Source organism: Salmo salar, chromosome 20 (genome assembly GCF_965601325.2).
Source record: "Salmo salar chromosome 20, fSalSal1, whole genome shotgun sequence".
Lineage (NCBI taxonomy): Eukaryota > Metazoa > Chordata > Actinopteri > Salmoniformes > Salmonidae > Salmo > Salmo salar.
The window spans coordinates 76183723-76197671 of record NC_138310.1 but is presented as its reverse complement, the minus strand read 5'-3'; the positions used below and the strand labels follow the sequence as shown (position 1 = coordinate 76197671).

General features: G+C 47.6%; 1 protein-coding gene across 5 annotated transcripts in view; it reads right to left on the bottom strand.

Annotated features, from left to right (window-relative positions):
- Positions 1–13949, bottom strand: part of LOC106581345 (protocadherin Fat 3) — a 409058-nt gene that overhangs the window by 111857 nt on the left and 283252 nt on the right. For all 5 annotated transcript variants that reach the window (XM_045703949.2, XM_045703954.2, XM_082966726.1 and 2 more), the window contains 2 exons: positions 4166–4441; positions 1059–1269 (listed from right to left, as the gene is read on the bottom strand). In XM_045703949.2, the coding sequence (XP_045559905.2) occupies positions 1059–1269; positions 4166–4441 (487 nt within the window). The remainder of the gene's footprint in view (positions 1–1058; positions 1270–4165; positions 4442–13949) is intronic.

The window sequence follows — 13949 nt, the reverse complement described above, 5'->3', positions numbered from 1 at the left end:
GCTTTGTCTATCGCTCCATGTTTATCCAGTTGATGTGATAACCATCTTGTAGGTTGAAAATAATGGGCATACTTTCCCCAAAACATTGTCAATGAAATGTTAACTGCAAAGTAGGCTTACCTGGCAGAAGCATATCATGAGTAAGTATATAATTTGAATCTATTATTTTCTAACTTTGCCATGAAATGTGTAGCAGCAGTACAGAACCATCGCTAGAATGACACATTAGACGGCACATTCCTCACATTAGACGGTACATTCCTCACAGACGGCAATTAAAGTGCCAGATGCACAACTAAATTATTAGTTGCGCATCTCTATTTTTCGTTTTTTTCCCCCAGACCCCCCAGAAAATGGTCTGCTGATGGGATTGAAGCATGATATGACATCCCATTTTATTGTTTCTCTATGAATTGTTTTTATTTTTGAGTGTAAAACATTTATAAATCTAAAATAATTTTTAAAAAATACTGAGAAAACAGAATTTGGGAAAATCTCACATTTTATAGGCCCCCCGTAGAGTGGTTTATTAACCATTATATTACCAGGTATACTAAGGACCCGGGGAAGAGTTGTAGAGGAGGAGAAGAGAAGAATGTGCCTATTTGAAAGCTAGAAGAAAAAATTGCTTGCACAATGTTTCCTTTTTTAAAAGTAGCTCTCATGCTAGAAAAGGTTGGAGACCCCTGGTCTATATCTATGTATAGTTAGACACACTTTATTCTTTTGATAGTTCTAAAACTCTTATTATAAACCCGGGCGGTTCGAGCCCTGAATGCTGATTGGCTGAAAGCCGTGGTATATCAGACAGTATACAATGGGTATGACACAACATTTATTTTTACTGCTCTAATTACGTTGGTAACCAGTTTATAATAGTAATAAGGCTCCTCGGGGGTTTGTGGTATATGGCCAATATACCACGGCTAAGTGCTGTGTCCAGGCACCCCGTGTTGCTTCATGCTTAAGAACAGCCCTTAGCCGTGGTATATTGGTCATATACTATACCTCCTCAGGCCTTATTGTTTAATTACGATGCCATTTCTATAGTTGCTCACCTGATTCCATGGTATAGAGGAGTTCTGCGTTCTCTCCCTTGTCTTTGTCCAGGGCAGTCACCTGGAGCACAGCAGATCCCACTGCTGCAGACTCATAGACCGAACCCTCATACAGAGCGCTGGTGAACACTGGGACATGGTCATTAACATCCTCCACATCCACCAACACTCGGGCCAGGTTCCTCCTGTACGGAAACTCCTGGTCTTTTACCTGAGGGAGAAATGTTTTCTAATCATTGGTCTACTAACGCAGGTGTACAGTATTAGATCTGACACAACTACATTTCTCATTATATAACTGGCATGAGGCAAAATAAACAGTTGCGTATTACAAAATAACTTTCTATGTTTCGGCAATGAATAAACAAACACATAGACTCAATAGGACAACATTACTGGAGTTTCCCTTTAAAACATGTACTGAAGCTTTAACTTCCCATGAAATGAAAAGGGAGTGTCACTGCAAACCATTATGGGTCTTTTGGGACGGAGTAATCCCGTCATCGGGAGAGCAGATGAGAATTAGAGGGCTAATGAGATGTATATTTATGCCCCGATGCGAGACTCTCCACAACAAGTGAATGGGATCAGAGAAAAAGCTTGTCTCGTACGAGGCGCCACACAGGGTGAGTATTAATAGAACCAGCATTAGCATCAGAATTAGTGCTAGCTCTGCTGGCAGGATTATGAAACACTGGCTAGTTCAACACACTTAACACAACCCAAATGGGCCTAGGAGTGATATAATAACCCTAGACTGAATGGTGTTATGGTACTGAGGAAGTGGTAGGCGGAGGATCACTGGGTCCATTGGAGACAATAGAGCTGTTGTGTCTGTGTCTGTCTGTGCTGTCTGTGTCTGTTCTGTTTGTTCTGTCTGTGTATGTTGTGTCTGTGCCTGTCTGTGTCTGTTCTGTTTGTTCTGTCTGTGTATGTTGTGTCTGTTCTGTTTGTTCTGTCTGTGTATGTTGTGTCTGTTCTGTCTGTGTATGTTGTGTCTGTTCTGTTTGTTGTGTCTGTTCTGTCTGTGTATGTTGTGTCTGTGCCTGTCTGTGTCTGTTCTGTCTGTTCTGTCTGTGTATGTTGTGTCTGTTCTGTTTGTTGTGTCTGTTCTGTCTGTGTATGTTGTGTCTGTGCCTGTCTGTGTCTGTTCTGTTTGTTCTGTCTGTGTATGTTGTGTCTGTTCTGTTTGTTCTGTCTGTGTATGTTGTGTCTGTTCTGTTTGTTGTGTCTGTTCTGTCTGTGTATGTTGTGTCTGTGCCTGTCTGTGTCTGTTCTGTCTGTTCTGTCTGTGTATGTTGTGTCTGTTCTGTTTGTTGTGTCTGTTCTGTCTGTGTATGTTGTGTCTGTGCCTGTCTGTGTCTGTTCTGTCTGTTCTGTCTGTGTATGTTGTGTCTGTTCTGTTTGTTGTGTCTGTTCTGTCTGTGTATGTTGTGTCTGTTCTGTTTGTTGTGTCTGTTCTGTTTGTTCTGTCTGTGTATGTTGTGTCTGTTCTGTTTGTTCTGTCTGTGTATGTTGTGTCTGTTCTGTTTGTTCTGTCTGTGTATGTTGTGTCTGTTCTGTTTGTTGTGTCTGTTCTGTCTGTGTATGTTGTGTCTGTGCCTGTCTGTGTCTGTTCTGTCTGTTCTGTCTGTGTATGTTGTGTCTGTTCTGTTTGTTGTGTCTGTTCTGTCTGTGTATGTTGTGTCTGTTCTGTTTGTTGTGTCTGTTCTGTTTGTTGTGTCTGTGTATGTTGTGTCTGTTCTGTTTGTTGTGTCTGTTCTGTTTGTTCTGTCTGTGTCTGTTCTGAACCGTTATCTTAGACTCTGTAGTGGTTATGTGTAGTCAATGTATATTTATATTGTTAGACCTCTTATCTATTTTGTGCAGGAAGATGTTATAATGATGAGCTACTGATCGTATTGTAGCCTATACTACACATGTACAGATGCCCAAACATACCTGGTTCCAGCACAGCAGGCCCTGTCATGGCCACACCGAATGGCCGATATTAAAGATACTATCTACCTGTAGATTTCACCAAATTAAATCAGTGCGCCCGCCTAAAACTGAAATATTTTCCCTCATAACAAATGTCAGGCAGACTTTCCTACCTCGCTTATCAACGCGGTATGATAAAATTCAAAATGACTACATTTGATCGATAATTACATTTTTCGAGATTTGAGAAAACAGTACAACTACAGTGGTAGGATGAGCATTCATTTCCTATGTTTACTACCCACTGAACCAGAGGAAAGGAAGTAAAACAGAGTGAACGAGGATGATTCATTTCAGAACTAAATACACACACAGTCTGACTCCACCCCCCCCCCCCCACACACACACACACACACACAAATACACCTAACACTCTCCCAACCAACACAAAACAGTTCCAGTCAGATCACTCTCACATCTCTCTTTCGCAAATTCCTTTTATCGCTCTCCCCAACACACACACACACACACACACACAAACGCGGTCATGGTTCCTTAAACCGTCTCATTCCCCTGACGAGGGTGAGACGTTGGTTCATTGCTCTCAGTAATTAGTGTAACTGCTTAATGATGAGTTCAGGTAAAATGAGAACACAGACATAGAAGTAGTCTGTCTCTGGCAGGAGAGCTGAGTTACATTAGAATATTAACCTGCTAGAATAAAGATAATGCTCTTGACCCACTCTACATCTCTACTGTCCTTTCTCCTCTCCTCTGCTCTCCTCTGCTCTCTTCTCCTTTCCCCTTCTTTTCTTTTCACTCCTCCTCTGACAGTTTCAACACATCCATGACCAACGGAGGGATTTTCATGCAGAATCTTAAGGGAATGTGACCAAATAACACAAATGGAATCCTCCCTTACAACGAGATTGACTCTGTACCGGTACCCCCCTGTATATAGTCTCACTATTGTTATTTTACTGCTGCTCTTTAATTACTTGTTACTTTTATTTCTTATTCTTATCCATATTTTTTTTTAACAGCATTGTTGATTAGGGGCTTGTAAGTAAGCATTTCACTGTAAGGTCTACACCTGTTGTATTCAGTGCATGTGACTAATACAATTTGATTTGATTCAAGATAACCAAACCATATTTGATATAACAGTAATGGTATCAGTCTCTTACCATGACAGTGAGAATGTGCTGTGCTCTAGCCTCGTGGTCCAGTCTCTCTGTAGTATACATCGTGCCAGTGTTGGGGTCAATACGGAACAGACGCAGGCTGGAGGGGTCGATGGCGCTGTGGAGGGAGTAGGTGAGACGGTGGCGCTCGTCACGGTCCGACGCTAACACCTGGACCACCTCCGTCTCCGGGGGTGTGTCCTCAGAGATGGTGATGTCATAGGTGGGCTGGGAGAAGACAGGTGCGTTGTCGTTGTTGTCCAACACTGTGATGTGGACCTGAAAAGGAGAGGGAGAGAGGGGGGTTGTGGGTAGGGTTAGGCCAATATGTCGTAGTACTACAACACACAAGCGTTTTGTCTTCAGTCTTCAGTGGGAGTGAAGGGTAGGCCATAACATATACAGTACCATACGTTTGGACACACCTACTCTTTATATTTACTATTTTCTACATTGTAGAATAATAGTGAAGACATCAAAACTATAAAATAACACATATGGAATCATGTAACAAACAAACAAACAAACAAAGTGATAAACAAATCAAAATATATTTAATGTTTGAGATTCTTCAAAGAAGCCACCCTTTGCCTTGATGATAGCTTTTCACACTTTTGGCATTCTCTAAACAAACTTCATGAGGTAGTCACCTGAAATGCATTTCAATTAACAGGAGGGCCTTGTTAAAAGTTCATTTGTGGAATTTCTTTCCTTCTTAATGCGTTTATGCCAATCAATTGTGTTGTGACAAGGTAGGGGTGGTATACAGCCCTATTTGTTAAAAGGCCAAGTCCATATTATGGCAAGAACAGCTCAAATAAGCAAAGAGAAACAACAGTCCATCATTACTTTAAGACATGAAGGTCAGTCAATACGGAAAATGTCAAGAACTTTAAACGTTTCTTCAAGTGCAGTCACAAAAACCATCAAGCGCAATGATGAAACTGGCTCTCATGAGGACCGCCACAGGAAAGGAAGACCCAGAGTTACTTACCTCTGCTGCAGAGGATAAGTTCATTAGTTACCAGCCTCAGAAATTGCAGCCTAAATAAATGATGTAATATATATATATATATATATATATATATATATATATATATATATATATATATATATATATATATAAAACTAGGCAAGACAGTTGGGAACAAATTCTTATTTACAATGACAGCCTAGGAACAGTTTGTTAACTGCCTTATTCAGGGGCAGAAGGACACATTTTTACCTCTTCAACTTGGGGATTCGATCTAGCAACCTTTCGGTTACTGGCCCAACACTCTAACCACTAGGATACCTGCCGCCCCTTCTCTGCTTCACACAGTTCTAGTAACAGACACATCTCAACATCACCTGTTCAGAGGAGACTGCATGAATCAGGCTTTCATGGTCAAATTGCTGCAAAGAAACCACTACTAAAGGATACCAATAATAAGAAGAGACTTGCTTTGGCCAAGAAACATGAGCAATGGACATTAGACCGGTGGTAATCTGTCCTTTGGTCTGATGCGTACAAATTTGAGATTTCTGGTTCCGTGTCTTTGTGAGACGCAGAGTAGGTGAATGGATGATCTCCACTTGTGTGGTTCACACCGTGAAGCATGGAGGAGGAGGTGTGGGGGTGCTTTGCTGGTGACTGTCAGTGATTTATTTAGAATTCAAGGCACATTTAACCAGCATGGCTACCACAGCATTCTGTAGTGCTACGCCATCCCATGTGTCACGTCCTGACCAGCAGAGGGAGTAAGTGTATAAGTTTTGGTCAGGGCGTGGCAGAGGGAGTTATGTTCTGTATGTGTGTCTATGTTCAGTTTAGGTTGGGTTGTTCTATGTAGAGTTAATTGGGGTGGACTCCCAATTGAAGGCAGGTGTGTTGTGTTGCCTTTGATTGGGAGTCCTGTATTAGTAGGGTGTGTTTGGCTGTGTGTTTGTGGGTAATTGTTTGTGAGCACTGCGTTTATTGAGCTTGTTACACTGTCTAGTCGTGAGTACTGTTTATTGTTTTGTTTTTCCTGTGGATGCTTCGATTATTTTCATTAAAAGAATGAGTATCCACATACCCGCTGCATTTTGGTCTTCCCTTCAACACCACGACGAAATCTGTGACAGAATTACCCACCAAACCAGCACCAAGCAGCGGAAGAATTCTGGCGAGGACTGGGGAACACGACTGGTAAGGGAGCCCGAGAGGCACCCCCAATAATTTTTTAGGGGGGGGCACAAGGGCTGTTTGACGGGGCAAGACTGGAGACCCAGGCCAGTGCCCCGTACCCTTTTTAGAGGTAAACAGACTGGACAGGTCTTTGGGGTAGGTGCTATGGTAAGGCCTGGTATTTTCAGGCCAGTATGCTCAGTACCAGCACCCCGCATGTGCCAGGGGAAAGTGGGCATCGAGCCAGCAGGGGTGATGCCAACTCTGCGCTTAAGACCGCCAGTGCGCCTCTACGGTCCGGTGTTTCCCGTTACACGCACTAGTCTTGAGGTACCAGCCCCACGCACAAGGCTTCTAGTGCGTCAGTCCAGCTCCCGCATCAAGAGTCGCCAGAGCTGTCCGTCAGTCAAGAGTCGCCAGAGCTGTCCGTCAGTCAAGAGTCGCCAGAGCTGCCCGTCAGTCAAGAGTCGCCAGAGCTGCCCGTCAGTCAAGAGTCGCCAGACCTGCCCGTCAGTCAAGAGTCGCCAGTCCTGCCCGTCAGTCAAGAGTCGCCAGACCTGCCCGTCAGTCAAGAGTCGCCAGACCTGCCCGTCAGTCAAGAGTCGCCAGACCTGCCCGTCAGTCAAGAGTCGCCAGAGCTGCCCGTCAGTCAAGAGTCGCCAGAGCCGCCCGCCAGTCAGGAGTCGCCAGAGCCGCCCGCCAGTCAGGAGCTGCCAGAGCCACCCACCAGTCAGGAGCTGCCAGACTGCCCGGCCCGACTGCCCGGAGATGCCAGAGTGGCCCGACTGCCCGGAGATGCCAGAGTGGCCCGACTGCCCGGAGCTGCCAGAGTGGCCCGACTGCCCGGAGCTGCCAGAGTGGCCCGACTGCCCGGAGCTGCCAGAGTGGCCCGACAGCCCGGAGCTGCCAGAGTGGCCTGACTGCCCGGAGCTGCCAGAGTGGCCCGACTGCCCGGAGCTGCCAGAGTGGCCCGACTGCCCGGAGCTGCCAGAGTGGCCCGACAGCCCGGAGCTGCCAGAGTGGCCTGACTGCCCGGAGCTGCCAGAGTGGCCCGACTGCCCGGAGCTGCCAGAGTGGCCCGACTGCCCGGAGCTGCCAGAGTGGCCCGACTGCCCGGAGCTGCCAGAGTGGCCCGACTGCCCGGAACTGCCAGAGTGGCCCGACTGCCCGGAGATGCCAGAGTGGCCCGACTGCCCGGAGCTGCCAGAGTGGCCCGACTGCCCGGAGCTGCCAGAGTGGCCCGACTGCCCGGAGCTGCCAGAGTGGCCCGACTGCCCGGAGCTGCCAGAGTGGCCCGACAGCCCGGAGCTGCCAGAGTGGCCTGACTGCCCGGAGCTGCCAGAGTGGCCCGACTGCCCGGAGCTGCCAGAGTGGCCCGACTGCCCGGAGCTGCCAGAGTGGCCCGACAGCCCGGAGCTGCCAGAGTGGCCCGACTGCCCGGAGCTGCCAGAGTGGCCCGACTGCCCGGAGCTGCCAGAGTGGCCCGACTGCCCGGAGCTGCCAGAGTGGCCCGACTGCCCGGAGCTGCCAGAGTGGCCCGACTGCCCGGAACTGCCAGAGTGGCCCGACTGCCCGGAGCTGCCAGAGTGGCCCGACGGCCAGGATCAGCCAGAGACACCCGCCAGCCGTTCACGGCAAAAGTCGCCCGCCAGTCAGGCGAAGTCAGAGCCGCCCGCCAGTCAGGAGCTGCCAGAGCCACCCACCAGTCAGGAGCTGCCAGACTGCCCGGCCCGACTGCCCGGAGATGCCAGAGTGGCCCGACTGCCCGGAGCTGCCAGAGTGGCCCGACTGCCCGGAGCTGCCAGAGTGGCCCGACTGCCCGGAGCTGCCAGAGTGGCCCGACTGCCCGGAGCTGCCAGAGTGGCCTGACTGCCCGGAGCTGCCAGAGTGGCCCGACTGCCCGGAGCTGCCAGAGTGGCCCGACTGCCCGGAGCTGCCAGAGTGGCCCGACTGCCCGGAGCTGCCAGAGTGGCCCGACTGCCCGGAACTGCCAGAGTGGCCCGACTGCCCGGAGCTGCCAGAGTGGCCCGACGGCCAGGATCAGCCAGAGACACCCGCCAGCCGTTCACGGCAAAAGTCGCCCGCCAGTCGGGCGAAGTCAGAGCCGCCCGCCAGTCAGGAGCTGCCAGAGCCACCCACCAGTCAGGAGCTGCCAGACTGCCCGGCCCGACTGCCCGGAGATGCCAGAGTGGCCCGACTGCCCGGAGATGCCAGAGTGGCCCAACTGCCCGGAGCTGCCAGAGTGGCCCGACTGCCCGGAGCTGCCAGAGTGGCCCGACTGCCCGGAGATGCCAGAGTGGCCCGACTGCCCGGAGATGCCAGAGTGGCCCGACTGCCCGGAGCTGCCAGAGTGGCCCGACTGCCCGGAGCTGCCAGAGTGGCCCGACTGCCTGGAGCTGCCAGAGTGGCCCGACTGCCCGGAGCTGCCAGAGTGGCCCGACTGCCCGGAGCTGCCAGAGTGGCCCGACTGCCCGGAACTGCCAGAGTGGCCCGACTGCCCGGAGCTGCCAGAGTGGCCCGACGGCCAGGATCAGCCAGAGACACCCGCCAGCCGTTCACGGCAAAAGTCGCCCGCCAGTCGGGCGAAGTCAGGTGCGCCTACTAGTCTTCCGGAGCCGCCAGGGGCGCTACCGAAGTGGGCGACGACGAGGGTGGAGCAGGGTCCACGTCCCGCACCTGAGCCGCCTCCAACATAGGTGGGTTGGGGAGGGGGGGTGTAGCACAGTGCCGTCGTTGACGGCAGCCACCCTCCCGTCCCTCCCTGTAGTTAGGGGGATTTTTGGGGGGTTTGTTTTGGGTTTTCTGTGTTTTTCTTTTGAAGGTGCATTCGGGGTCTGCACCTTTAGGGGGGGGGGGGGGGTAATGTCACGTCCTGACCAGCAGAGGGAGTAAGTGTATAAGTTTTGGTCAGGGCGTGGCAGAGGGAGTTATGTTCTGTATGTGTGTCTATGTTCAGTCTAGGTTGGGTTGTTCTATGTAGAGTTAATTGGGCTGGACTCCCAATTGAAGGCAGGTGTGTTGTGTTGCCTTTGATTGGGAGTCCTATATTAGTAGGGTGTGTTTGGCTGTGTGTTTGTGGGTAATTGTTTGTGAGCACTGCGTTTATTGAGCCTGCCTCACTGTCTAGTCGTGAGTACTGTTTATTGTTTTGTTTTTCCTGTGGATGCTTCGATTATTTTCATTAAACGAATGAGTATCCACATACCCGCTGCATTTTGGTCTTCCCTTCAACACCACGACGAAATCCGTGACACCATGTGGTTTGCTCTTAATGGGACTATCATTTGGTTTTCAACAGGACAATGACCCAACACACCTCCAGGCTGTGTAAGGGTATTTGACCAAGGAGAGTGATGGAGTGCTGCATCCGATGACCTGGCCTCCACAATCACCCGACCTCAACCTAATTGAGATGGTTTGGGATGAGTTGGACCGCAGAGTGAAGGAAAAGTATTTCAAGACTGTTGGAAAAGTATTCCAGGTGAAGCTGGTTGAGAGAATGCCAAGAGTGTGCAAAGTTGTCATCAAGGAAAAGGGTGGCTTCTTTGAAGAATCTCAAATATAAAATATATTTAGATTTGTTTAACATTTTTTTGGTTACTACATGATTCCATGTGTGTTATTTCATAGTTTTGATGTCTTCACTATTATTATACAATGTAGTAAAAATAAAGAAAAACCCTTGAATGAGTAGGTGTGTCCAAACTTTTGACTGGTATTCAGTTCCGTGTCATACAGTACATATTCGCGTGTCTGTCACAACTATTATGTAATAACACGTTTTTGCAGTTCATGCATTTATATACTTGAAAAAGAAAAGGAGAGCCGAACACTCTAGGAGCTCAGATGCAATGATTTAATAACCTATTATAAGCTTGGTGGTTTTAGCCCTGAATGCTGATTGGCTGGCAGCTATGGTATATCAGACCGTATGCCACGGGTATGACAAAACATTTATTTGTACTTCTCTAATTACATTGGTAACCAGTTTATAAAAGCAATCAGGCACCTCAGGGGTTTGTGGTATATGGCCGATATACCACGGCTAAGGGCTGTGTCCAGGCACTCCGTGCCTAAGAACAGCCCTTAGCCGTGGGAAGTTAAGCCTGGGAATTTTGCTTAAATTCATCAAAAAAATTAGCTTATAACAGTGAACCTTTTTTGTGGGATACACAAAAGGCAATTCTAGGTCTTGTGGCATATTTTGGTTAAACTATCCACAAACTCAATGGAATTGCAACCCTCTGCATGCACAGTGCATTTTTCCATCACATGTACAGCTAAGCTAATTCTCGATTGCAACAGCTCATGATCTTCCTTGAATCAGAAGTCCTACCCTCACATCACACCCATTGGCTGTGCTGCTCATGCATTGAATCTGCTCCTCAAGGACATCATGGCACTGAAAACAATGGAAAAACTCTGCAAGAGAGCGAAGGAACTGGTTAGATATGTGAATGGTCATCAAGTTATAGCAGTAATCTAAAGTGAGAAGAATAAGAGCACTACATTGAAGCTGCCCAGCAACACCCGCTGGGGTTTGACAGTCTCCTGGAGGGGAAGGAGTCTCTCCAAGAAATGGCCATATCACAGTCTGCCGATATGGACAGCCTCATCAAGAGGATCCTCCTGGATGATGTATTTTGGGAGAGAGTGGTAAGCAGCCTGAAACTCCTGAAACCTATAGCAGTAGCCATTGCACGGATTGAGGGAGACAATGCCATCCTGTCTGATGTTCAGACTCAGCTTGCAGATGTAAGAGAAGAAATCCGTACTGCCCTGCCCATTTCACTGTTGCTCCAAGCAGAGGAAACTCCAGTTCTGAAATACATCAAAAAGCGTGAAGACTTCTGCCTGAATCCCATACACACTGCAGCGTTCATGTTGGACTCCAAGTATGCTGGCAAAGAGCATCCTGTCTGGTGCAGAGATCAACAAGACCTATGGTGTCATCACTACCATGTCTCGCCACCTTGGCCTGGATGAGGGCAAGTATCCTGGCAGTCTGGTGAAGTATACTTTCCCCTGTTGCCTCCATCATCCTCCAAATCCCACCAACATCAGCCGCCTCAGAGTGCAACTGGTCCTTGTTTGGGAACACACACACCAAAGCATGTAACAGGCTGACCAATACAAGGGTTGAAAAATTGGTGGCCATCGGGGCAAATTTGAGGCTTTTGAGCCTGACAGCGAGCCATCCTCAACAAGGTTGGAAAGTGACAGTAAAGGTGGACATTGAGGAGGTCCAGGGAGAAGACATGGAAGCCTGAGAGGAAGACAACCAAAGCTTTAGTTTCTAGACTATCATTTTACAGATGTATGATGAAAACGTTTTTAGGAGATGCGATGGATCATTGGGGATCATTCAATATTCCCTTTCTTTTGTTGTTCAGTGAAATCATCCCATGTGAAGAGTCAACTCATTTAATTAGTTCAATTCGAAACTACATTTTTTTATTTATTTCTATTGGAAGGATTTAATCATTTGCAATTATGTCTACTTAAGGTAAAAGGTTAATGTTTTTGTCTACATATGATATGGTAAATATATCCAATGCAGAAAACATCGACATTTAATGGTATTAATATTAATTTGCATATATTTCTGTTAATTCCCATATTTTCCCATTAATTCCCATATATTCCTATTAATTCCCACGGAAAGTTTCCACCTCTGAATTTTCCCCAAAATGTGCAACCCTAATTGGCCATATACCACAACCCCTCGTGCCTTATTGCTTAAATAACCAACGTTTCGACAGACAAGCTGTCTTCATCAGGGTATAATGACAAACACTGCAGGTCACTAGTTTATATCATTTCAAAGGACACACAGGTGTCTGTAATCATGGCTGGGTGTGGCTTGATATATTGGTTAATTTACAGATATAAATAGAACATATAAAAACCATGAATGGATAGCATACGAACATAGATGCAATTTGGCTACATAAGCCTATAAACATTTACAATGAATAGCAAATTCACAAGAATGTATTTATATACGCCATGTTTGCTGACGTGCTTGTTGCGTTGCGTGTCATGTACTGTGTTGACGGTTGATGACTCATGGAAACCTTGTGAATCAAGATCAGCATATTCCCACCGCCGGTGACAAAGGCTGTTGTGTTGCGTAAGAAGGGCGTAAGGCGTATTGAGAGGCCGACGGCAGAGAAGGCTAAATATAAGACAGAAGCAGCAGCTGTCTTCCTGCCGGTGAACAGTGGAGATTTCCCCCATTGGGCATCACGCTGACGTTCCATCTGTGATGTTGAAGAAGGGAACTCAGCCTCTCATGACTGGCTCTACTGTCAGCACGTCGTACAGGTGTGTGGGCCAGGAGGATACGTGTGTACACCCATAGGGATTTAGTCAGCACATCTTGCATTTCAATTTTTTTTGTCATTTAGCAGACGCTCTTATCCAGAGCGAGCATTTCGCTTCACTCGCAATAACATCTGCTAAATATGTGTATGTGACCAATAAAATTTGATTTGAAGTAGTGAGTGAATACATTTTAATACCTTTTTCATACTGGTCCCCCATGGGAATCAAACCCACAATGCTGGCACTGCAAGCACCATGCTCTACCAACTGAGCTACACAAGATTATCTTGCACGGGTGTGTAGGGACTGTATGTGTTGGTAGGCAGGGAAGGTGAGTTGTTTACGATGTGTGTGTGTGTGTGTGTGTGTGTGTGTGTGTGTGTGTGTGTGTGTGTGTGTGTGTGTGTGTGTGTGTGTGTGTGTGTGTGTGTGTGTGTGTGTGTGTGTGTGTGTGTGTGTTGGAATGAATAGCACAGGGGTTTGGACATTGTGAACTGGTACCTTCACGCAGGGTGCAACATTGGCCTAATGGACCAACTGAGACAGAAGGAGTTACTCAGAATGAATAGAGAGTAGAGTAGGTGAAAGAGGATGTTTATGGCTGTGCCCTAGCTAGCAATTAGACCTCTGTACTTAATGAGGATTCTCACTGGGCACACGCTGGTTGAATCAACGTTGTCATTTCAATGAATTGACTTCTGTTCCCAGTGGGTTGGCTCTCCCTTTCAGGGCACACAGCAGTAAAGCTCAGCTGCATTTCCCTCCAGCTATCATTCTGAACGAACAGCGGGAGAGGGAGAGAGGGATGAAAGAAGGAGGGAGGGGGAGGCGGGAAATAATGTGAGAAACTGAAAAAGTCAACCAAACCTACAGTACATGTATGTGTGAATGTGTTCATATTAATCAGTATCAGCACACTCTCCTTTTCACCAGGGAACCAGTTTTACCTGACACCTAGTCGCAGAACGCTTTACAGAAAGAATGCCATGCACCATAGGAACATGACAGACCTATGAGTAAAAATGATATGTATTAATGTGTCTGTTTCGCAGGCCTAATGTCTGGGTATTGAAAAGCACTGGCCCTGAAAATGACAATGGAGGGAGCAGGTAGAATGACATAGGCGTTGTACGGACTGTCACAGGGAAATTATAAGGTGTCTTGCAAGCACATTCCGTACGTCAGCGCAATCCCTTCCGCTCTATAAAAATGTTAATCCATTCTACTGTGTGTGTCCTGTTCTGCCACAGTCAACTTCTGCATTTAACACACAATGAACACATTGCAGATGCCAGGACCTCTAACAGAGGA